Here is a 24,682-nt window from a genome sequence, read left to right on the forward strand (position 1 = left end):
TTGAGCATTACTTTACTTGCACGGGATATTAAGGCAATAGTTCAATAATTACTACATTCCCTGGGATCCCCTTTCTTTGGAATTGGGATGTATATGGAACGCTTCCAGTCTGTGGGCCATTGTTTAGTTTTCCATATTTCTTGACAGATTTTACTCAAAATTTGGACTGATTCAGTCTCAGTAGCTTGTAGCAACTCTATTGGTATGCCATCTATTCCTGGTGATTTGTTTCTTTCAAGAATTTTAAGAGCAGCTTTCACCTCGCATTCTAAAATTTCTGGTTCTTCATCATATGGTTCCTCCGTGAATAAATCTGCCATCCTGGCATCTCTTTTATAGAGTTCTTCAGTGTATTGCTTCCATCTTCCTTTTACTTCAGCTCAGTCAGTCAGTGTGTTTCCCTGTGGATTATTCAACATCCCTACTCTTGGTTTAAATTTCCCTTTTATTTCTCTAATTTTTTGGAACAGGGCTCTTGTTCTACCCTTTTTGTTGTCCTCTTCTGTTTCTATAACCTTGGCCTCTTCATTGTGGAGTGCCACAGGGTTCTATCCTCTCTCCTATGCTATTCAACATCTATGTGAAACCGCTGGGAGCAATCATCAGGAGTTTTGGGTTGCAGTGCCATCAGTACGCAGATGACACTCAGCTCTATCTCTCCTTTAAGTCCTCACCGGAGTTGGCTGTGAATACCATGTCCAAGTGCCTAGAATCCGTAAGTGGATGGATGGGAGAGAATAGGCTGAAGCTGAACCCCGACAAGACTGAGGTATTACTTGTGGGAGATAAAAGGAAGTTAGGAATTACTGACCTGATGCTTGATGGGGTAAGTTTACCCCTGAAGGACCAGGTCCGCAGTCTTGGGGTCATACTTGACTCCCAGCTGTCCATGGAGGCTCAGATTACAGCAGTGAGCCGGGCAGCATGGTATCAATTACATCTGATATGGAGACTGCGTCCCTATCTTCCTGTTCACCTGCTCCCTCAGGTGATACATGCCCTGGTCTCCTCTCGCTTAGACTACTGCAATGCGCTCTACGTGGGGTTACCCTTGAAAACGGTCCGGAAATTACAGCTGGTACAGAACGCGGCGGCACACTTGATTACGCATAGCCGTCGCTGGGATCATATCACCCCAGTGTTATTAGATCTTCACTGGCTACCAGTTGTCTACCGGGCCCAATTCAAGGTGTTGGTGTTGACCTTTAAAACCCTATACGGTTTCGGCCCAGTATATCTGAAGGAACGCCTACAGAATCACCGATTGTGCCGCCTGACGAGATCAGCCTCGCAAGACCTTCTCTCGGTCCCACCGGTGAGAACAGCTAGGCTGGTACGGACCAGAGAGAGGGCATTCTCTGTTGTGGCCCCCACCCTCTGGAACTCTCTCCCTTTCGATCTCAGACATGCTCCCTCCCTGTCCAGCTATCGCCGAGCCTTGAAGACCTGGCTGTTCAGGCAGGCCTACAAGATTGGGACAGATTAACTTATGTTACTTTTGAATTAATGAATGGTTTTTTAGCTTAAAATTTGATTATGTTGATCTATATGTATTGTTTTTATTCTTGTTGTTCGTCGCCTAGAGTGTCCCTAACCCGGACAGATAGGCGGCTGAAAAATAAAATTTATTTATTTATTTATTTATTATATACAGTAACTAATTGTAATAGTTTTCTTTGTCCCTACGTACTAGTCACTGTATTGTTGCATTTAGGGTTCTGACTGTGTTTCTATCACCTTTTGCTTTTGCTTTCCTTCTCTCTTTAACCATTTGAAGAGTTTCTTCAGTCATCCATTGGGGTCTTTCTCTCTTTTTAGCTGGAGGTATTGTCTTTTTGCATTCTTCTCTGATAACATCTCTGACTTCATTCCATAGTTCTTCTGGTTCTCTGTCAACTAAGTTTAAAGCCTCAAACCTTTTCCTTATTTGATCTTTATATGCTTCTGGGATGTTATTTAAATTGTATTTTGGCATTATGATTGCTTTGTTTGTCTTCTTTAGCTTTACTCTGATTTTCGATATGACCAGTTCATGATCTGTACCGCAGTCTGCTCCTGGTCTTGTTTTCAAAGATAGTATGGAACTTCTCCATCTTCTGCTACCAATTATATAATCAATTTGATTCCTATATTGGCCATTTGGTGATGTCCACGTGTACAGTCGTCTTTTCGGTTGTTCAAAAAATGTGTTCGCAAGAAACAAATTATTGGCTTCACAGAATTCAATAAGTCTTTCTCCTGCTTTGTTTCTGTCTCCTAGGCCCCATTTCCCCACAATTCCTAATTCTTCTCTGTTCCCTACTTTTGCATTCCAGTCCCCCATGATTATCAGCACATCTTGTTTTGGTGTGTGATCAATTTCTTCCTGTACTTCTGCGTAAAATCTCTCCAATTCCTCCTCTTCTGCATTTTCCGTCAGAACATAGACTTGGATGATGGTTATGTTGATAGGTTTCCCATTTAATCTCATTGATATCACTCGCTCAGATCTTGTGTTGTAGCTCCTAATTGCTCTTGCTACATCACTTCTCACTATTAAAGCAACCCCGTTTCTTCTTAATTTCTCATTTCCTGCATAAAATATTTTGTAGTTGCCTGAATGGAAATGTCCCATTCCCGTCCATTTTAGTTCGCTCATGCCAAGTATTGTAATACTGATGCGTTCCATTTCTTGCTTGACAATTTCTAACTTTCCCTGCTTCATGCTTCTCACATTCCATGTTCCTATTGTGTGCGTCGTACAACTCCGGACTCTCCTTTCGGATCTGTGCACATCAGCCTCTGGGCTTCCTTTCAGCTTTGACCCAGCTGCGTCATTAGTCACAGCACTACTCGTACTTGCCCTTTGTTCTTCCTCAGTAGCTCGGTGAGTGCCTTCTGACCTGGGGGTCTCATCTTCCAGCACTATCTCGTGCTGCATTTTGGATACTCTGTTCATAGGGTTTTCGTGGTAAGAGGTATTCAGAGGTGGTTTACCATTGCCTTCCTCTGAGTTTGGATGCATCTTAGTCTGGAGTCTCAGCTTTGACCATCCACCGTGGGTGCCCCTGCTAGATGTCTAGCCTCTTGGTCTACACTTCTGACGGCATTGCTCTCAGCTTCTCCAACACTCTCAAACCCCCTCACCATGTTAAGGTGTGCATCCGAAGAGGAGGAGAAGAGGGAGGGAAGTGGCAAATTCAGAAGTGCAAGGTCCCTTCACATTAGTCACAGCCAGGACCCCCTCCCCATTAATTTTTGTACTGTTCGGGTGAGAATGAGATCCTTTTTAAAATAAAAATGTTTTTATATTGATTTTAAAGTTAGTCACATCTGCGCATATATGAAGAAAAAAACAAACACCATCCAGCAGATTTTAAACCAACTGAATGAGATCCTTGTTAATGCCTTCTTCCACAGCAACTTTGGACACATAATGGGAAGGCATGATTCACTAGAAAAGACAATCATGCTGGGAAAAACAGAAGGGAGTAGAAAAAGAGGAAGGCCAAACAAGAGATGGATTGATTCCATAAAGGAAGCCACAGACCTGAACTTACAAGATCTGAACAGGGTGGTTCATGACAGATGCTATTGGAGGTTGCTGATTCTGAGGGTCGCCATAAGTTGAAATTGACCTGAAGGCACATAACACCACAAGAAGACATCTCTAGGAGCTAATTAGCACGAAAGAGGTGTGAGTTGGCTACTGAGAAGAGTCTTCTTAGTGGCTGACTCACTTCTTTTACTCTGGCTCCAATCAGCAGGAAAGGACAAGGAAGCATGTTAGAAGACTCTTCCCAGTGGCTAACATGCTCCCCTTTCATGCAGATTGACTCTTAAGATGCTGGAGACGTTGGGACGCTGCACCCAAAAAAGTAAGGGGTCTAAGACCCCCGAGATCCCAACGACTACACCCCTGAGCCCTGCTGGATCTGGCCAATGGCCCATCCAGCCTAGCACCCTGTTATCACAGTGGCCAAGCAGATGTCAGAGGCAGGCAGGCAATAAAACAGCAGCCTTTGCCAACCTGGGGCCCTCCAGAAGGTTTGGGGCGACAGGCGGGGGCGGGGGCTGATAGGAGCTGTGGGCCAGAACATCTGGAGGGCCGGGGGGGGGGGTTGGCCAAGGCTGGGATGGGATGCTGGCCGAGCTGTGCCCGTGCCTGTGCAGGATCCAACCTCGCGGGAGAGGCGTGTTTGCAAAGGCAAAGGCAAATGCAAGCGGCTTCATCTTCTGCAGGGGGATCTTGGGGGCGGCGTTTGCAGCGGGGCCGGAGGGCCACCTTTTTGTCTCTCCCTCCCTCTCTCCGCGCGCGCACACGCGAAGAGGCCCACGAGGAGCCCGATTGCTTTGCCCGGATAACGCGGCACATGATGGGCATTCCCTCTCAACCCCCCCCCCCCCGCTGAGCTGCTGCCCTATAGATGGTGCTGTGGCCCGCAAGCTCCGCTTTCCGGCCGCTCCGGCCCCTCTCCAGCCGCACCTCCCCGCCAGCCTTTTCCTGCCTCCCAGAAACCATCTCTGGCTGCCTGGTTTCCTTTCCAGCCTGCCGCCGCAGCTTCTTTGCCTTGCTGCTCCTCTGCGGAGAACAAGAGCGCCGCCCCCCTTGGCCCCCCTGCCGTACCCAGCGCCCAGCCATGGCTGAAGGGGGCCCGCCCGCCCAGGTGAGGCTTGGCTTGCGTGCTCCGGGGCGAGGGGCCTTGTTGCTGTTGGGCCCAGCTCAGCGCAGCCGGGCCCGGGGAAGAGTTAGTTAGGGTCAATACTATTGCACCATCAGCGTGCAGGCGGCGTTACAGAACGAGACGGAGGTGTAGGTCCCTGCCCTGACGCGCTTCCAGTAAATAATCTGAACGCGAGAGCTCCTGGAGGCAGAAGATGGTAGGGTTGCCAGGCTCAGGGCCTGAGAATGATTCTGTATCTTTAAGAGAAGAGAAAATTCAGCCAAGTGCATGTTTTCTTACAACACCCTAACGGGAAAAACCACAAGGTGCAATTCTCCCTTCCCCCTGCACAACTCTTAAAGATACAGAAGACCTCTCGGTTGCCAGGCCGGGCCTCCAAGAGGTCTTCTGTATCTTTCAAAGTTGTGCAGGGGGGAGGGAGAATTCCACCTTGTGATTTTTCCCATCACAGTGCTGCAAGAACACCTGCACTTGGCTGACTTCCTCTTCTCCTAAAGATACAGGATCAGCCTCAGTCCATGGACCTGGCAACCCTAGAAGATGGCACTTCAGACATCCCTGGCTAGCAAGCAGCAAACATCTTTAGGATTTATTCATCAGTGTGAGAGTGGCAGTTCCCACAGCAAATGCATAAAAAGCAGCGGGGGGGGGAATCTGGCTCTCCAGGCTGCTCTATGTGCCCCTTGGGACCCTCGCCAGCCACACCCCTTACCACCCTGGTTTGTATTCTCCTTGAGCATTTTTACCTAGCTGAGATGCGGCCTTCAACTATGATCATGCCTCTTGATTCCCTGGATGCAGGAGGGTATGAGCGTTTAGAAATCACCCTACTGTGCAAAGGTACAATTTACAGCCCTTGCCCTGCCCACTTTTGCCACTGGCCCCGCCCACCACTGCTGTGTGCCTCCCACAAGGGAATACAGCCCAGAGGTTGATAAAGGTTCAGCACCCAGATATGAAAGGTGGACAGCCTGCATGCGCGAATTTGCATAGCTCCAACAGCCATCGACATGGATTTTGGGACCCTGGTGCAACTCAGGCTTCTGTGGGTGGGTATTGAAGGAAATCTGTGGCGTGTCTCAATTTGCTCCAGGGCTGTGCTTTCAGTGCCCCCAGCTAGCACTGGAACCAGGCGCAAAGTAAGGATGAGAAGGTGAAGCCGGACATTAAATGGTGCCTCAGGAGGTGAGATCAGTTGCCTACCACATCCCATGAGCCAGGCACTAGGATTTAATAGTCTTTTTAAAAAATTGTCATTATTTTTGAATAAGCCTCACCAGATCTCTCATAGCAACCTGCCCACACCTCAACATCTTTTGCTGATGCTCTTGCCTGGTTGCCTCTTCTTTCAGTAGTGAGACGGATGGTTGTTTTAATGCCCTTGATTTATGATTTAATGTACACTGTTCTTATTTTAATTGTGATTTGTGTGTGTGTAACCCATCCTGGGAGCACTTGGTGAATGGCAGGCGAGAAGTATTGTACAAAATAGTAAATACATAAACGACTGAGAGAAAAGATGTATTTGACTGCGGCACCTCAGCTGTATAAGGGCCTTCACAGGCTGACTCATCTAGTGCCACCTCCCTAACCTTTTAGGTGCTGCGAGGTGGAGCCCATTTTATTAAAAAATGGAAATGGCCTGCCTTCAAGTAGATTTCGACTTATGGCGACCCTATGAACAGGGTTTTCATGGTAAGCAGTATTCGGGGGGGGGTTACCATTGCCTTCCTCTGAGGCTGAGAGGCAGTGACTGGCCCAAGGTCACCCAGTGGGGATTTGAACCCTGGTCTCCCAGGTCGTAGTTCAACACCTTAACCACTACACCACACTGGCTCTCACCCATTTTATTAACTGTGGCTTTAAAAGCATGATCCAGTTGTTTTACCTCAGAGGTAGCCAACATGGTGCCCTCCATATGCTGATGGACTACAACTCCCATCCTCCCTGGCCATTGGCTGCATTGTTTAGGGCTGATAGGAGTTGTAGTACAATGACATCTGGAGGGCGTCATGCTGGGGAAAGCTGCCCTGAAGCTTGAACAGAGGTGGGTTTGATAAGTCAGGGATCTGGAGGGAACAAATAGTTTGTATATAGTTTTCTTTATGTTTGATCGTTTTGTTTCAGTCTGTGTTAACCTGGTGCATTCCAGTCATTTTGGACTACAATTCCCATCAGCCCTAGCCACCTTGGCCAGTCTTCTGCTAGTTGGGGCTGATGGGAGTTGTGGTCTAAAACATCTGGATGGCACCAGGTTGGTCAGCGCTGTTGTGCAGAGTGAGAGTACAGCATTCCCCTTTTTCCTGTCCTTTTTTGGGGGAACAGTCTTCAAGATGGAGTTCAGAAGTCCAGGCTCCTCCCCACGTGGACGTTGGCTTCCCGAAAGAGGCGCAGCTACAGCCAGCCACGATTTCTCTGTGGACGGTGGTGGGGGCTGTCCAGGCGGTGGAGAGGACTGTTGAGGCACAGGCCTTGCGGCTGCTGAGCCTGGAGCAGAGATCGGGGACGGCCGAGAAGAGGTTTGTGGACTGCGAGAAGTCAGTAGCGGAGCTAGGAAGCCAGCTGGAGAGTAGGGGGTCAGCCCTGGGGACCCTGATCCAGGAGTATGGGCTGCTGCAGAAGAGGCTGGAGAATATGGAGAACCTGCTGAAGAACTGGAATTTCTGGGTCCGCAAAGTCCCCGTGGGCTCCACTGGAGAGGGTTTGAAGGTAAGGAGAACCGTTAGGAATCGGAGCATGCTTCTTAGCAGAGGTGACAAGGATCAGGCTGTGCCATTTTTAAAGCAAATAAGCTCACAAAGGATGCTTCTGGCCAGGCGTTTATTTGAGGGGGGAACATACTCCTTGATGCACAGAAGTATTTTTATTGCAGTGTCAGAATATGGGAGGCCAACAAGGCAGGCACTTCAAAGTAGCGTACCCTGAAAAAAATTCAATTTCCAGGTTTCCATTTCTCTTTTTATGTTTTGCTTTGTTTTTATTTTTTTTAAAAAGTTTGCATTTCCCCCCAAAAAAGAAATCTGTGATCCGGACTCTGGTGCTGATGGCACCATTGATAGTGGATGCTTGTACTTCCAGGTCCCGGCGACGTTTGGCGATGGCTCGAGCCACTTTTCTCGGGAGAAATGGGAAAGGCTGGAGGAGTGGCAGAAAGAGCTGTACAAAAACGTGATCAAGGGGAACTGTGAGTCTCTGATCTCACTCGGTGAGCGGTCTCTCAGGGGCTGACTTTCATCTCACACAAGCTGTGCCGGGGTGGTGTAGTGGTTAGAGTGTCGGACTAGGGCCTGGGAGACCAGTTTTCAAATCCCAACTCAGCCAGGAAGCTCACTGGGTGATCTTGGGCCATTCGCAGTTGCTCAGCTTAACCTACTTCACAGGGTTGTTGTGAGGATAAGATGGGGAGGAGGAGGACACCGCTTTTAGCTCCTTGGAGGGGGAAAGGTGGGAGAAAAAATAAATAAAAAGGGCAAAATGCCTCCCTGACTCAGGGAGGTCATAGCTGATTCTCTTACCAGCTATCTGGTAAAGCACAAATACATTCCAATTGCTAGTTTTGGAGCACGAAAGGTGTAGCAGGCCTCAACAGAAAAAGGGGTCCAGCTTGGTCATCTTTTTTTAGCAGTTTTTTTTACTGCCTTGCAGCATTAGTCTTGTATTACGTGGCGTTTCATAGCTTCTCGCGAGCCACCCGACTCTTGCTTGAGGCCGTGATTTCCAGGTCAGAGTGTAAAGCAATCATATCAGGGCATTGTGGGGTTCATGTCAGCATCTGGTGTTTTCTGTTGTGGTGCTCCCCCCCCCCCGACCCCGTGCCTACCCAGGCTCACTTTGGCCAGCCCCTCCTGGAGGTAATCTGCACCACCGTTCCATGTTCCCAAAGTTGCAAGTTTAGAGTTCCCTTTGGAACTCCCAGGCACTGTTCATCTCAGACAGGCACCATTTCTTTACCTTTTCAGCGCTTGTTGAAAACTTTCCTCTTTCAACAAGCCTTGTGAGCGGAGATTTTTATCCCAGTCAGTATCTGTGTTTGATTTGAAATGGGTTGTTATATGCGCAATTGTCTTTTTATATGGTTTTTATCGTATTGTGAAACTGCTTTGAGAGGCTTCATAGGAAGTGATTCATAAATGAAACAAACAATAATTTAGAAGAAGCATCCCTTAAAATAAAATATTGTCCACCCACAGGATCTCCATAACAATGTTTTCCCCTCTCTTATGACTAGATTTTGCTGTTTCTAAACTGGAGAATTTGGCCTGTACTGAACAAGCACCTCATACTCTAGATCAAAAAGGCTCAGAAGGACGCACTCAGGAACTTCCATCCGATTCCAAAACAGGTATTGCCTTTTAAATTGAGAAGGCTCACAGTGTGCTGCAGGGGAAACAGTTTAAAATGTTTTAGATGGCAGCTCTCTCTTCTTATCGCCATCTCTTTCCCCCTCCCCCTGCAAAGCTTCTCATATGCTCTGGTCAATTGACCCTAATGTTTATACTCAGTTTCAGTAGTCTGTGCTAGCCTTCCCCAACCTGGTGCCCTCCAGATGTTTTTGACAATAGCGCCCATCGCCCTTATCCACAGCATGCCTGTGTTGTCTGGGGTTGATGGGCGCTGTGATCCAAAACATCTGGAGTGTACCAGGTTGAAAAATGGAAATGGACTGCCTTCAAGTCGATTCCAACTATGAAGAGGGTTTTCATAGTAAGGGGTATTCAGAGGGGGTTTCCCATTGCCTTCCTCTGAGGCTGAGAGGCAGTGAATGGTCCAAGGTCACCCAGGGAGCTTCATGGCTGTGTGGGGATTCGAACCCTGGTCTCCCAGGTCGTAGTCCAACACCTTAACCACTACGCCACACTGCCTCTCAGCTTTTAAACTTGTCGAAATTACACTGCCCAATTGACAGCATTCCACTCTCACGTTATTGTGTAAATCAGAGCCATATTGTGGTCTGTGGACTACCAGTGGTCTGTGAGCTTCATTCAGGTGGTCTGTGGTTTGTCCATATTAAATATTCATATATTCATTTATTTATATTTTTTCATATATTCATATATATTGCCTTCCTCTGAGGCTGAGAGGCAGTGACTGGCCCAAGGTCATCCAGTGAGCTTCATGGCTGTGTGGGGATTCGAACCCTGGTCTCCCAGGTCATAGTCCAACACTCTAACCACTACACCACACTGGTTCTCGCCTGCACCAGGTTAGGGAAGGGTTTTAAAAGGGCATTCAATCCAGGATGACAGATGGGATTGCAGTCTTGTTCTGAACTGTCCCATGGTTTTTAATTCAGACATCACACTGAACCATGGCTATAGAAGCTTAACAACAGTTTAGGGTGAATTGATGAACTAGGTTAAAAATGCAAACGGTTTGAAGTGGTCTTGCAAGGCATGGCTTTTGCTTAACCCTGAGGGGATGTCTGAAGCCATAGTTATGGCTGGTGCTTTGTCCCACACCACAGAAGCAAGAGCACCGAGCAGAGGAAAAGTGAAAGGAGACATATGAGCGCTAAACCGTGGCTTGCTGCAAGGTTCCTATTGAGCCACTCCCCCTTCCGAGCATACCAGGGGAAATTCACTGTTCCCATGGTGGGATCTTCTAGCAGTAACTTTTTCCTGCTCTTCATGTAAAAAGTAAGAGTATCGAGTGGTCTCCTGGTGCTGGAAACTCTGGACATACAGGGGATGTTATGTTGGGAACAGAGCATGAGTAAAGACAGAATGTTGGGAACTGGCTACTATATAGATAAATGCCAAACATTGTTACTGCCATCCCACTTTAGTGCACAAAGTCTTTTATAGCCCATTACCCTCATTCATCCCAAGAACTGCCCTACCCAGGAGATCCTTAATATTTTTGCTTTGCTGTTGGGGAAAACTGAGGCTGCGGACGTTCCCAAAGCCACACACTGAATGCCTGGTAGAGTCGGTCTATTGGATCCTGAGGTGCTCAGGAAAAAATGTTTGCTTCAGCCAGGGGAGAATGAGGGGGCTGCGTTTGAGATGTCAGATAACCTAGGAATGAATATAAAAGAGCCAGCTTCTCTTTTTTCTCTCTCTCTTTCCTGGAAATAGAATCTTCCATTTCCAGAACGGATATTATCTCGTGGATTAAGCAAGAGGAGGACTCATGTGCCAAGGACAGTAGGAATGCTCAAGAAGGAGCCCTTTGTCAAAGTACCTGTAATTGTAAGTATGACATGGAAACTACCCCACCCCCAAAAGCCCCCACCCATTCTCCATGCCATCATGAGGAGCTTGCCCTGTTTTTAGACTTGTGTTCTGGCTCCTAAATCTCTCCTCCCCTAACATAGGACTAGCTTGAGTGTGTGAAGTGCAAGCCTCGCATCCGTCCATGCCACACATGTGAGGGCGTGGCTTGCTGGCTGCTGTTTGGGGGATGACTTCACAGGGTCCGTTAGATGTGAAAGTGCCCCATCTTATAACACCCTTTCAGGTGTTGGGACCAGCACAGGGGGCCCTCAGAAGTTTAGGGTAATGGTGGCCCAACAGAGGGCCTTCTTTGTGGTGGCCCCTAAGTTGTGGAACTCCCTCCCCACAGAGGTGCTTCTGGCAACTTCACTGTTCAGTTTTCAGTGAATGCTGAAGATGCACCTCTTTACCCTGGCCTTCGATACCTGAGATGTGTGTTTTCAGGACCCACCCTGTGGCTGTATTATGCTTTTAACTGTTTTTAATATTGAATTTTAAATTGTTGTAACCTGCTTGGGGACCTGCTGGAGAAGGCAGTAAGTGTAATTGTGGTCACCATCTAGAAAAACTGAGCAGTCTTAGCTAAGAGTCAATACAGCTGAAGGCTAACTGTTATGATAGTAGCCTTACACTTTTTGACACGCTGAGTGAGTCTGAAGACCCCAGGAATTGTATGCATCCCATTTATTGGCCTATTTCTTCTCTCCCTCCCCCACGCCCCAAATGTCCATCTGACAGAGACTGTAAGCCCCACTGGGCAGGGTCTATGTTACGCTTATGCGCTATAGAGCAAAGTGCTTCAAGCTGGGGTCTGCAGATGCTGTTAGACTACAACTCCCATCATCCCCAACTGATAGCTAAGCAGGCTAGTGGTTGATGGGCGTTGTAGTCCAAAAACCTCCAGGTGCGCAAGACTAAACTCCAGCGCTATAGAGGAACAAGCATGCTTTTGTTGAAGAGAAATCCCATTGATTCAGAAATTTCATGTCTCCTTTTCTCTACCCGGCCAGATTATACCGTTTCTCGATTGGGTACTTTACAGGCAGAGGGAGGAGGAGACAAACCCTGTGACCTGCGCCAGGTGGACAACTTGGAAGCAGCAGCACCCAAAGTCCGCACCTCAGGCAAAACAGGTGAACATTGGGACCATCAGGGAGGGGAGGGTGGGGTGGGGTGGCAGGGGTAGAGGGACATCCAAATTGGATCATCTACAAAAGCAGTGTCGGTATTAGCACTCAGACCAGGGTTCCCAAACCTCCAGTAACGGCCTTCTCCAACCTTGAGCTCTTCAGATGCATTGAATGACAACTCCTACCAGCCGGCGGCAGCACTGGTTACTGAGCCATAAGAGGACCTGTCCTATTACCCAATGATTGCTAGGCGTACTTAGAAGTCTTTGGGGAGGAATTTTATAAAGTTATTATTATTATTATTAAGGACAAAATGTGGAGAAACTGATTGGTTCCCAATTGGAAAGGGTGTGAGACAGGGGTGTATTTTATCACCCTGTTTATTTAATCTGTATGCAGAAAATATCATACGGAAAGCGGGATTGGACCAAGATGAAGGAGGTGTGAAAACTGGAGGGAGAAATATCAATAATTTAAGATATGCAGACGATACCATACTACTAGCAGAAACCAGTAATGATTTGAAACGAATGCTGATGAAAGTTAAAGAGGAAAGCACAAAAGCAGGACTACAGCTGAACGTCAAGAAGACTAAAGTAATGACAACAGATTTATGTAACTTTACAGTTGACGATGAGGACATTGAACTTGTCAAAGATTATCAATACCTTGGCACAGTCATTAACCAAAATGGAGACAATAGTCAAGAAATCAGAAGAAGGCTAGGACTGGGGAGGGCGGCTATGAGAGCACTAGAAAAGGTCCTCAAATGCAAAGATGTATCACTGAACACCAAAGTCAGGATCATTCAGACCATGGTATTCCCGACCCCTATGTATGGATGTGAAAGTTGGACAGTGAAAAAGGCGGATAAGAGAAAAATCAACTCCTTTGAAATGTGGTGCTGGAGGAGAGCTTTGCGCATATCATGGACTGCGAAAAAGACAAATAATTGGGTGTCAGAACAAATTAAACCAGAACTGTCATTAGAAGCTAATATTATGAAACTGAGGTTATCGTACTTTGGTCATGTAATGAGAAGACATAATTCACTAGAAAAGACAATAATGCCAGGAAAAACAGAAGGGAGTAGAAAAAGAGGAAGGCCAAACAAGGGATGGCTTGATTCCATAAAGGAAGCCACAGACCTGAATTTACAAGATCTGAACAGGGGAGTTCATGACAGATGCTCTTGGAGGTCACTGATTCATAGGGTCACCATAAGTCGAAATCGACTTGAAGGCACAACAGCAACAGATTTATTATTATTATTATTATTATTTCCTGCCTTTCCTCCCAAAGGGAGCCCAGGGTGGCAAATGAATGATAAGCACTAAAAGCACCTTAACAGACAGGGATAAGTCTTTGGAAAGCCCAGGTACCCCAAGTCTACTGGATCACCCCTTTCCACACACTTACTGGCAACCTCAAAGAACCTCAATGGCCAGACTGTGCTTACATTGACAGAAGCCAAAGGGTTGTCCTCTTGGGGAAGGGCTGTAGCCCAATGGTACAGTTTCAGTCTTGCATGGAGAAGCATCTCCAGGTAGGGTTGGAAGAGCTGCTGCCAGTCAGTGTAGAAAATACTGAGCTAGATGGCCAACGGCCTGACTCAATGTAAGGCTGCCTCCTATGTCCTATGCCTCATTTAGCAGAAGAATATCTTTTTTGAGATGTGGTTGTCAGTACACGTGCAGCTGTTCAAAATTATACTAGTGCACACATCTCCCTCAGGTATCACCTGCTAGTTCTTTTTTTTTCTTCCCCGCCCTCCAACAGGGTCTTAGGGCAGCTTGTATGTCACCTAAAAGCCCAATATGGTGAAGAAGGTGACTTGGGGTTTTTTTTAAGCTGGGTGAAGCGGGTGCTGCTTTGGAGAGCTTGGATTCACCAGTCAGTAGAAAAGGTGCGACTCACCCTTTTCCTCTGTCAACAGAATCGGATGCTTCTAGGACGGATGTTGTTTCTTGGGTCAAACGGGAGGAGCCCCCCGCCAGAAGGGACGATGGAGGCTGCCAGCAACGCACTTGTGACTGTGAGTAGGAGACTCAAAACAGGGTAGACATGAAGGCCAAGGTCATGAGAAGCAGATGGCAGCAGCTAGTCCAAATCTCTCCTGCACCACTAACACCTAGCTTGGGGGGGGGGGAAGGCTCTAGCCCACAGGCCTCATTGGGCCCACCAAGCTTCCCCATTTAGCCTGCGGCAGGGTCCAGCCCAAACCCCGCCCACCTGTCTCTCATACCACCTGATGTCGTGTGCCAGATGCGGACAGGAAAGCCCAAGGGGCCCAGTTGAAAAGGAAGAATTCTTCCTTTTCAGCCACTGGTTTGATTTGGCACCTTCGCGGTGACAGAAAAAGGCACCGAATTACAGCTGCTAAGAAAGAAGCAGGGGCACGCTTAGAGTGCACAGCAGCTTGAACTGAAAAGAGCAGAAGGGCACCAGATTGGGGAAGGCTGCTGTGGACCACAGGGATCAAAGTACCTTCAGCTGTTGACAAATTCTGAAGCCTTATATGCCAAGGAAGAGGGCACCTTGGGCACAGAGCTTGAGGACTAGTAACCCTGATGGGAGGAATGAGAGGGAGGGAGACTAGGGGGGCCAAGGTGATTACGATCGTATTGAGATGTGATGTTTGTAGGGCCTGCCCCATTTTTGTGATTGTGAGTTGTCCTAAACTGCTTCTAGAGATGCATTTGAAATTGTAACTCGCCTGGGGAACCTAGGGGTGAAAGGCGGGTAATAAATTAAAATAATAACGATGATGATGTTGTTGATCAGAAAGGAAAGACATGAATTAGCACATTGAGTAGGGAACGAGTAATCCGCCACATGTTGCTGCACTACAACTCCCATCAGCCCCTGCCAGCACAACCAGTGGCCAGGGATAATGGGAACTGTAGTCTAACAGCAACTGGGGAGCCAGAGGTTCTCCCTCCCTGCCCAGCCACACTAAACAAGTTCAGAGCGGTAGACATGTATTACCCAAGCAGGGAGGAGTCTGAAAAAGGCCGACGTAGCTCACTGATGCGCAGCCACGGCCGAGCGGCTGACAGCCTGTTGCCGCCTTCCCCTCAGGAGCAGCCGTGCAAGAGCCAGGCTGTTAGGATCAAGAACGCTGAAGGCTGTTGCTCAGCGGGAGAAAGCTGGAGGAAAAGGTAGAGGGACTGCTGGCCCTGCCTTATTGCTTGCCTCTTTGGCGTCTAAAAGCCCCTGACTAGCCCCCCCACCCCTTCTCTACAGTGCCCTCCAGGCGCTGTTCCTGGACTGTACAGCTCCCATCAGGAGCACTGGTCAGGGCCAATAATGGGACTTGTAGTCCAGGAAATTTGGAAGGCACCCAGGCTGGGGAAGTCTTGGTAGAAAGGTAGCTGGTGGGTCTGTGACCCTCTCCAGTGTTCTCTGCTCATTCTTGGAGAGCCTTTGGAGTCCTAGCTTTTGATGCAATGAAAGGTGTGTAGGCTGGCTCCAGTCCCCGACCGTCTGTGCAAGAACAATCTCAGCCATGCTCCAGCTGCAACTGCGCTGCAAACTCTGAATTCTTACCTCTCTTCTCAGCAAATGACAGATCCGTGCTGCACACTGAGGAACCTCAGGCAGAAGACCCTGCAAACCCACCCCTGCTCCTCTTCTTCCCGGGAGGGTCAGTGGCACCCATTTTCAATGGCTCCATTGGCGAGAGCCAGCCCCTCTCCAACCTTCATGGTACCCACGGCGGGAAGAACCCAAACTCTCCTGCGGCGACCCTCGCGGTGGGGATGGACCGCCCGCACACCTGCCTGGAATGCGGCAAAACCTTCAGCCTCCTGCTCAGCCTCCAGATCCACCAGATGAACCACCAGAAGCGGAAGCATTACAAGTGCTCCTACTGCGGGGTGGCCTTCAGCTGCCCCTCAGAGCTCGTGCGGCACCAGATGATCCACACCGGTGAGCGCCCCTACAAGTGCACGGTGTGTGGGAAGGGCTTTGTGCGGAAGCAGCACCTCATCCCCCACTTGCGCCTGCACACGGGCGAGAGGCCGTATCACTGCGCCGAGTGCGGGAAGGACTTCATCTGCAAGCACCACCTGCTGGAGCACCAGCGCACCCACACCGGAGAGCGGCCCTACGCCTGCACCAAGTGCGGGAAGAAGTTCCGGCGGAAAAAGTCCCTGAAGGACCACTTGCGGATTCACAGCGCAGAGGAGGGACAGGGACAGGCGGACTCAGCCCAGGATCTCCTGCGGGAGCCTGAGAGCGCAATGGCAGACGTTAGAATAGAAAGTGCATGGTAGGGGCAAAAAGCAGCCAGGAGGTGGGTGGGAATAACGACAGGGCGGTTGTGTGTGCACATGGCCCCTTGCTCAAGCAAGATCGTCTTTTTGGTAAGGCTGAACGTCCTTGCTGCTACACATTGAAGGTCCCTTGCAAAAACACTCCCAGTTCTGTAAGCTGATGTGTCTGTTTGGCTTCATTTGTTCCAGCCTTGCTTACCTTGGTGCTTTCAGCTGTTTTGGACTACAGCTCCTATCTGTAGGAGTTGCAGTCCAAAACAGCTGGATGGCACCAGGTTGGGCAAAGCTGATGCATTCATAGAATCATAGAATAGTAGAGTTGGAAGGGGCCTATGAGGCCATCAAGTCCGACCCCCTGTGCAATGCAGGAATCCAAATCAAAGCATTCCCGACAGATGGCTGTCCAGCTGCCTCTTGAATGCCTCCAGTGTCGGAGAGCCCACTACCTCTCTAGGTCATTGGTTCCATTGTCGTATGGCTCTAACAGTTAGGAAGGTTTTCCTGATGTCCAGTCGAAATCTGGCTTCCTGCAACTTGAGCCCATTATTCCGTGTCCTGCACTCTGGGATGATTGAGAAGAGATCCTGGCCCTCCTCTATGTGACAACCTTTCAAGTACTAGAAGAGTGCTGTCATATCTCCCCTCAGCCTTCTCCAGGCTAAACATGCCCAGTTCTTTCAGTCTCTCCTCACAGGGCTTTGTTTCCAGTCCCCTGATCATCCTTGTTGCCCTCATTGTTTGAGAGGCCACGGGGAGGGGCTGTATCCGTCCTTAAGAGCAAGAGACCTTTTGGTGTCTGCCTCCGGCAACGGATCATCGTTTTGATGTGTAACAATTTATCCATCGCCCAGTGTTGCTTCTGTGTCCATCCAGTCTAGATGCATCATCCTGTTTAGCGTGTGGGGTTTGCAATCCTTCCAGGATATTTGCATCTGCTTGATTTGGATTTTAAGCCTGTGGGCAGGCCCAGTTTAGTTCTCAAGTTTTATATATGGTTCTAGGCACTTTCTGAACAATAAACAACTCATTAGCTGTACATGTGCCATTGTATCAAGGACCGTCACCTGGCTAAAAATGAGTTTAGTTGTTCCCTTGTCTGACGTTTAAATACATTGGCATGTTACCCTCTTGAGTCTTGTTGAAAGTGAGAATTTAGCACACAAAAGCTCTTCACACCTTTTGTTTTCCTTTCATCCTTATGCCAATATGCTGTGTGTACACACACACACATCATTTGTACTGTACCCTTAATCAGTGGGTGTTTATTGTGGGGAGGCAGTAATGGCCACCAATTTGGATGGCTTTAAAAGAGCATTAGACAAACTAATGGAGGGTAAGGCTATCCAGGGCCGGCGCCAGGCATGACTGGGCCCTTGGCTCCATAGTCCAACACCCTCCAACACATAGTCCAACATGTATAGGCATCACGGGGCTAATAAGGTAGCCCATGCGCCCCACCTGTCTTTCGTGTTGTGGAATGATGTGTCCATAACACACATGCCTGCCATTAACCAAGTTGGTGATGGGTGTCAGCCCCTTAGGGAAGCCTCCACTGCCATCTTGGGTAATAGCAAGCATATACACACAGCGTGCATGGCATTCACGCTGATAGCATGGGTAGGTGGGGCAGGCGGGCAGGCTTACTGAAGCCTGTGCTTTCTGTATTGGGGGGGGTTGCCTGGGCATTCCCGCTCTGTGATCCACAGCAGGGTCAGATTGCAGGACCTGACGCTGCAACGGATCGTGGAATGGGAGCGCCACCATCCCACCCTAAGGAGGGACCCTTGGCCAGGGCCCAACCTGGCCAATCTCTGGCGCCGGCCCTGGGGCTATCAATGGCTACAAGCCACAAGGTCCTGCTTGCAGGCTTCCCATTGGGACATCAGGATCCTGGATTAGATGGCCCACTGGCCTTAGTGCTCCTCACTGAGGGATTTTACAGCATCCTCATGGTGTAAAATAAAAACAGCCTTATTTCCTACCCCCCCCCCAAATTTGGAAGCACCCCTTGTTCTAGGTAGTCTATACCCACTTGAGGCCTAACCCCTAACAAGGATGCACAGAGTATCAATGGACCCCTTTCCCCCCTTCTGAACTCTAATCTTTTCATCCCTCTTGTGTTTTATTTCAGCCAGTTGCTTACCATCATCAAGCAGTTTTTCTATCATGTTTCCAAGTAGTTTACAAACAAACAAACAAACAACAGGACCAGGTAAAGCAGCCTTCACAGCCTGATGCCCTCCAGATGATTTGCATTACAACCTGGGTGGTGGCAGTTGTAGTCTAAAACATACGGAGGGCACCTGTACAGTGGTATAGCAGCTGAATTAAGGTAACCAACTAAGGGCATCTGTTGTGATGTTCCCACCTGCAGACTAAGCTCAGTCTCTACGTGAAGCGGTCAGGTGGTTTTGCAAATTTAGGATTATGAAAGTGCCCTGGGTAGCAGTAGAACTGGATAAACAGAAGACTTTTATACCCCTTTCTGTTGTAATTTGCGTGCCTGGATAGAAATTGTAAATAAAATACTGAACGTATTTAAAGCCCACTTTTAAAACACACATACAGAAACTCAAGCAGTGAGCCAGAACTGGAAACAAGAACATAACATATCAATAGGCAATCCTAAAACAAAAGCAGAAAGCAGCAGCAAGAAGAAGATAATCACAAGAGCTGAAACAGTGCAGGAAATTAAAAACTAGGTCTGCCTAAAAGGGAAAAAGAGAGCACCTATACCCCTTTCTGTTCTGGGACTACAACTCCCACAAACCCCTGCCCATTTGCCATGCTGTCTGAGGCTGATGGAAATTGGAGGCCCAACATCTGGAAGGCCACTCCTGGCCTAAAACATCTGTAGCCTGAGACTTTAGGCTACTTTAAAGCAGCCAGCAGGAAGGGCCACTGTCAAAAACAGCTGGAATTCCAAGAAAATTTCCATTACGGAGAAGGAAGTGGGGGAGGGAGACTGGTTTAGGTTGTTTTGTACTACATCATCTGCATTTTTTGGGTGTGTGTAAGAGGCATCGAGAGCGGAAACCCTTGACTTGCACTGGAAACATCGAGTCAACCTCAGATCCTCCCTCTCTTAAGAGGCTGCCTGCATGATTAATTCCTTATTTTGTCATCTGGAAACTAGGATTGCCTTTTCTGTGCCCAAATTTCTTCATCTCCCTGATGTTATCACACCATGTGAACGCAGCTGACTTCAATGGCTCTTTATATATGAGAAGGTCTATGCGAGTATTGGGGGGGGGGCGGTTACAGTAAGCTTTCGAGCTGATGGTTTAATTCTACATCGTTTGTTACAGTGCTGGGATTTTCAAGTCCATAGAACAGTTTGCTCCCATGGAGTGTTTTGCTGTCTGGGTCACACTGAACTTGAAAGCAGGAATGAAAAGAAACCGGTCCAGGAATTTCAAATCAGGGAAAGGAGGCTCTGCAAGTTTTTTGGGGGATGGAGGGGGAGAGATAATGGTTATAGGTCAGTGGTTACAGCAACTGCTTTACATGCAGCAGATCTCAGGTTCAGTCTTCAGCATCTCCCAGATCTGGGAAAGACTCCCTTGTCTGAAGTCCTGGAGAGCTGCTGCCAGTCCGTGTAGGCAATACTGAGCTAGATGGACCAAACACCTGACTCAGTATGCAGCAGCTTCCTATGTTTCTTGTGTGTGCGCGACAGAGAGGCCAAAGGAACTCAGACGAAGCCATTGGCCAAGGTTGAACATCTAGAAGCTTTATTTAAACCCTTTACAATAAGTAAGAAGAATCACAACATCAAATCCGGAAATGCTGCTTTTAAAAAGGAGAGACAATCATGACTATTACAAGTCCAAGGACAGGAAAGTGACAAAAAGGGAGAAGCAAACAAGTTTTAAGAACCAGCCCCATCATGGTGACACCAGGGCCTCTGGACAGGTTCGTCCTACCACCCCTCCTTTGTTCCAGATGCCATCGTCCATGCTTTCCTTATGCCCCCACCCCACAGCAATACCCCAGCTAGGCTCTTATGGGAATACCTCCATAATTCAACATTTCTGCACAGACACAAATGGCGTGGGCCTGTGCACTCCTCTGGTTCTACAGCCAGTAGAGAAGTTGTGGGAGATGTCTCTGGTGCCCCCTACATCAGCCTTTGTCAACCTGGCACCCGCCAGATGTTTTAGACTACAACTCCCATCAGCCACCAGCCAGCTATAGGGCACCAGGTTGGCAAAAGCTGCCCTACAGCCACAGCCACAAGTTTCACACACAAGAGCCATTTTATGAGCTACAAAGGCAGCCGAACCTCACTGCCTCCCTTGGTGAGGTAAACACTTGTCCTCCTAACCAAGGAAAAAGTCAGATGTGTCAGCCATGCTTAACAGCGCAGAAAATTCCAGGCCCACAAATGCTCTGCTTTCGTCTATCCCCCATGCCCTAAGCATGGCACCCTGCCTTCTGTACTGCCGTTGACACAGACCATGAATCATTTCAGAGATGGCAGGAAAGGAATGCTTGTCAATTCGGGGGGCACTTGTAAGAGATTACAGGGGTGAAAACTAGATTATCACCCCCCCAAATGGAAATGGACTGCCCTCAAGTTGATCCCGACTTATGGCGACCCTATGAATAAGGATTTAATGGTAAATGGTATTAAAGTGTTGGACTACAACCTGGAAGACCACTGTTCCAATCCCCACAGCATGAAGCTCACTGGGTGACCTTGGGCCAGTCACTGCCTCTCAGCCTCAGAGGGAGGCCATGGGAAACCCCCTCTGAATACCACTTACCATGAAAACCCTATTCATAGGGTCGCCATAAGTCGGAATCGACTGGAAGGTAGTCAATTTCATTTTACCATTGCCTCCCTGTGGGTCCAGTCCTCCCCAGCTGGCTAGAGCCTGCTCAGCTTGCCACAGCTGCACAAGCTAGCCCCTTCACAACTGCCAGCCGGGGGGCAACTGGGCTCCTTGGGACTATGCAGCTTGCCCACGGCTGCACAGGTGGCAGGGCACGTCACCCCTGAGCCACTCACTGTGGGGTGATCTTTAGCTGGCCCTTGACACCCAGGAGACACGAGCGGGGATTTGAACTCACAGACTCTGGACTCCCAGCCGGGCTCTCCTCCCCACTGGGCTAAACCAGCTGTGATTAGCCCCCCAATATTGCTCAGAAGCAGCACTATGGTTCGTGCTCCTTTGAGGTCTGTCAAGCTTTTGCAGGAAACAGATCAGGAGGAGGTCTGTCTTTGGTGAGTTTCCCCACCCTGAGGAAGAGAGGGGGCTTTAAGCAGTGCATCCCTGCAGTTACGAAGAATGTACCCCTGAATCTCCAGCCAGCAGAACAGTTCTGCCACTGTCCCCAACCCAGTGCCCTCCAGATGTTTTGGAGTACAAGGAGGGCATCAGGTTGGGGAAGGGTGAGATAAAAGTATACAACACTTTATAAAGTGGAGAAATGCAGCCAGCTCAAGACATTTCCCCACTCTGATTACTCCCCTGTGGTGAGCTACAGACGCAAGAGTCCGGGGGCGATGCTTGAATTGCATAGCGCTTCCTTGGCGTCTCTGAAGACGCTGGCATGCCAAGAGTTCACCCCGGTTGCTTGTCCCATCAGGTCAGGCCTAAAGTAAAAGGGGGTGTGCGGCTTTCCCAAGCCCTTTGCCTGCCACATGGCTAGGATGGGAGAGGAGATCTTGACCAAGGAGGAGATACATGTACAACAGCCCAGACAAATCCAAAGCTCCACCTGCCTGTTACTCTGTGGTTCAGCAACACTGCTAAAAAGTCAAGCCATGAAAAGTACATTCAGGGTAAAGGCAGATGTTACATTTCAAGAGCGATGGGAGGCAGTTTGAAAGCACCTCTGCTGTTCTGCAAATCAAAATAAAGCTCTTTCCCAAGATGAGCACAGGAAAAGAAAAATCAAATCAGCTTTGTAGGTTTTTTAAAGGGTTCTGGTTTGACAGAACGAGAGAAAAAAAATCCTAACAGTGCACAGCACCTATTGGCTAGCTGCTGTTGCATCTACAACCACTTCTCTCCCACGCACCCCTAAAGCAGTTTTTCAGAATGCTTATAGATGTTATTTTTTGGGGTAAGGTGAAGGATAAAAATTAACATGCATATGCTGCTTCCAAAAGTTTAAATAATAATTAAAAAGAGGCCTGTCTGATGCACAAGGGGAGAGCAAGACATAGCTGGGAATGTACAAGTTGCAAAGCTGAGCTCACCCCATCGGTGAAGGACCTGCTCTAACAGCTCTTAAAACCCAACATCTGTCTTTACCCTCATAAGGAAGACCAAGAATTACCCTGGACAAGGAGAGAGGCAGCCAGAGGCCCAGACAGCCTCTCACCCAGGCTTTTGATTCAAATCCATTTCGACTCCCTATATTGTGCGTATCACTGATATGTGACGCTATGGCACTCAAGCCTCCTTCCCTGCTTCTGGTGCCATTTCCACCCCCAAAGATGCAGCCCCAAAGGTTCTGGGGGCATGATCTGGTTAGGCGTGTGAGATCACCACTGCCTGCTTGCACTGGAAGTGTGATCAAGAGCACACCCCCATATTATACTGCAGAGGAAGACAGACAGCGATGGAGGAACTGTTTTTCTGGGAAGCCCATCCACCTTTATTCATCTTCTTACTGAGGAACCCCTCTGGAACTCAAGATGGAAAACCACTCCCAAAAGGGCCCCACAAAATGACAATCATTGCCAGGTTGGAAAGTTGTGTGCCCAAGCCACATTCCCATCACCACTGCCACAATTCCCACCACCATCCAAGCTCAACTCTGTCTGATTTGCAGGGAAGGGATGTCCAACACAGATGAGCTTTCCCAACAACCCAAAACTTCATGGTTCTATGGAATACTGATCCCTGATAGAAAAAAACCAACACACTTAGAACCATAGAGTTGAAAGGGGCCTATAAGGCCATCTAGTCCAACCCTTGCTCAATGCAGGAATCCAAATTAAAGCATACCCAACAGGTGGTTGTCCAGCTGCCACTGAAATGCCTCCAGTGTTAGAGAGCCCACCATCTCCCTAGGCCATTGGTTCCATTCCCACTAAAGGAGGGAAGCCTGCGGCCCTCCAGCTATTCCTGGACTCCCAACTCCCATCAACCCCAGCCAGCCAGCCTGGCCAACGCGAATTGCAGTCCAACATCTGAAGGGCCATGGGTTCCTCAGCCTGGCTGTGAACTGCTTGCAGGTCAAACAGGGAGCGATTCACACAGCCATCATGTACATGCGGGGAGGTATGGAGTGCAATCTTTGTTGCCTCCTCCTTCCCCAGGCCTAACTGTGGTGTGCATACCCCAAAATGGGCCACCTGAATCTTTCATCCCAAGCAGAACTGCTGTTCTTCAAGCCGTTCAAACTCAACCCACATTAAGGAATCTCGTCACGACACACAGAACTGCCATTTCCACTTCCTGTGAGAATGGTGTTCCCCTGGAAAGGAAACTGAAGGCCAGCCCAGGACATTTGCTCTCCATATACGCTAATTAACACGGGGCCACCATCCACCGGAGAGGTTCTCCTGGGGAATCCCTAATGTAATGAACAGCAGCTCCACTCTTGCACAGCTCCCATTCATTTTATTGGAGATGGTGGCCTCTTGGTTCAGATCCAACGTCCGCTGACTGGTACCCCAAATCTGCCATCTGTAACAGCCACATCTTCACTTTTAGCTGCACTGAGCCCTTAAGGTCCAACAGAACTAAGGTCCAAGCTAGGTTTTCAAACACTGCTTGGCGGGGGGAGGGGGGCATTCATTGCTCTCATTTTTAGCCTTACAGCTAGCACCTGAAATACTTTGCATTATCTTTTTGCAAAAATATCTGCCTACGCCACACAAATCTGCTCCTGTCCCTCCAAAACAAGAGGGGGGAAAAGGAAGACCAGTGCTGGTCTTCTGAGCCCCTCCTCCCAGAATTGCAGTATTTACATGCTACTTTCAAATCTAAAATTGCATTGTTAAAAATCCTCATTAGAAATCCAAAGCTGGGGACTATCAAAAATCTCCCCGTAGCAACCCTCTTAAGCATCTCTGAGTCTAAGGCTAAAAGCACAGGCAAGGCAGATATGAATTGAGTGTGCTGCACAGAAGCTTGTGTGCTCACACTACGGATTATCTAGCTGCAACTGGGTGCAACCAGAACATGTGCGTGTCCTCTAAGAGAGGCGCCTTGCTATGTCAGCCACCAAAAAGCAACCTGGTTCAGGAATAGAGGAATTAATGATCCTTTACAAGACATTTTAAAAACACTTTGTTTTTCCTATCACAGAAGATAAAGTGCAACGTTATTTGACTTCCCCTTGAGAGTCCGCAATGGGCAGACCACAGGATAAACGCGTCTTTCTACAGCATGCAGTGTGAGGGACGGAATTAGAATTGCTCATTCAGTTCT

At 48.5% G+C, this 24,682-nt stretch overlaps 1 protein-coding gene across 2 annotated transcripts; it reads left to right on the forward strand.

The window, feature by feature from the left end:
* The first annotated feature begins 4,278 nt into the window (after positions 1-4,278).
* On the forward strand, positions 4,279-18,786 carry LOC133364953 (zinc finger protein 282-like). 2 transcript variants are annotated; one of them, XM_061586062.1, is made up of 8 exons: positions 4,279-4,646; positions 6,990-7,373; positions 7,743-7,848; positions 8,893-9,006; positions 10,742-10,855; positions 11,890-12,012; positions 13,946-14,044; positions 15,571-18,786. In XM_061586062.1, exons 1-8 carry the CDS (start codon positions 4,407-4,409, stop codon positions 16,284-16,286), a joined length of 1,896 nt encoding a protein of 631 aa, XP_061442046.1. In that variant the 5' UTR covers positions 4,279-4,406; the 3' UTR covers positions 16,287-18,786. The 2 variants fall into 2 exon arrangements, with proteins under 2 accessions (XP_061442046.1, XP_061442045.1); XM_061586061.1 differs by having other exon boundaries at positions 4,280-4,646; positions 7,743-7,869.
* The last annotated feature ends 5,896 nt before the right edge of the window (positions 18,787-24,682 follow it).

This window comes from Rhineura floridana, chromosome 10, assembly GCF_030035675.1.
Source record: "Rhineura floridana isolate rRhiFlo1 chromosome 10, rRhiFlo1.hap2, whole genome shotgun sequence".
In the NCBI taxonomy this organism is placed as follows: domain Eukaryota; kingdom Metazoa; phylum Chordata; class Lepidosauria; order Squamata; family Rhineuridae; genus Rhineura; species Rhineura floridana.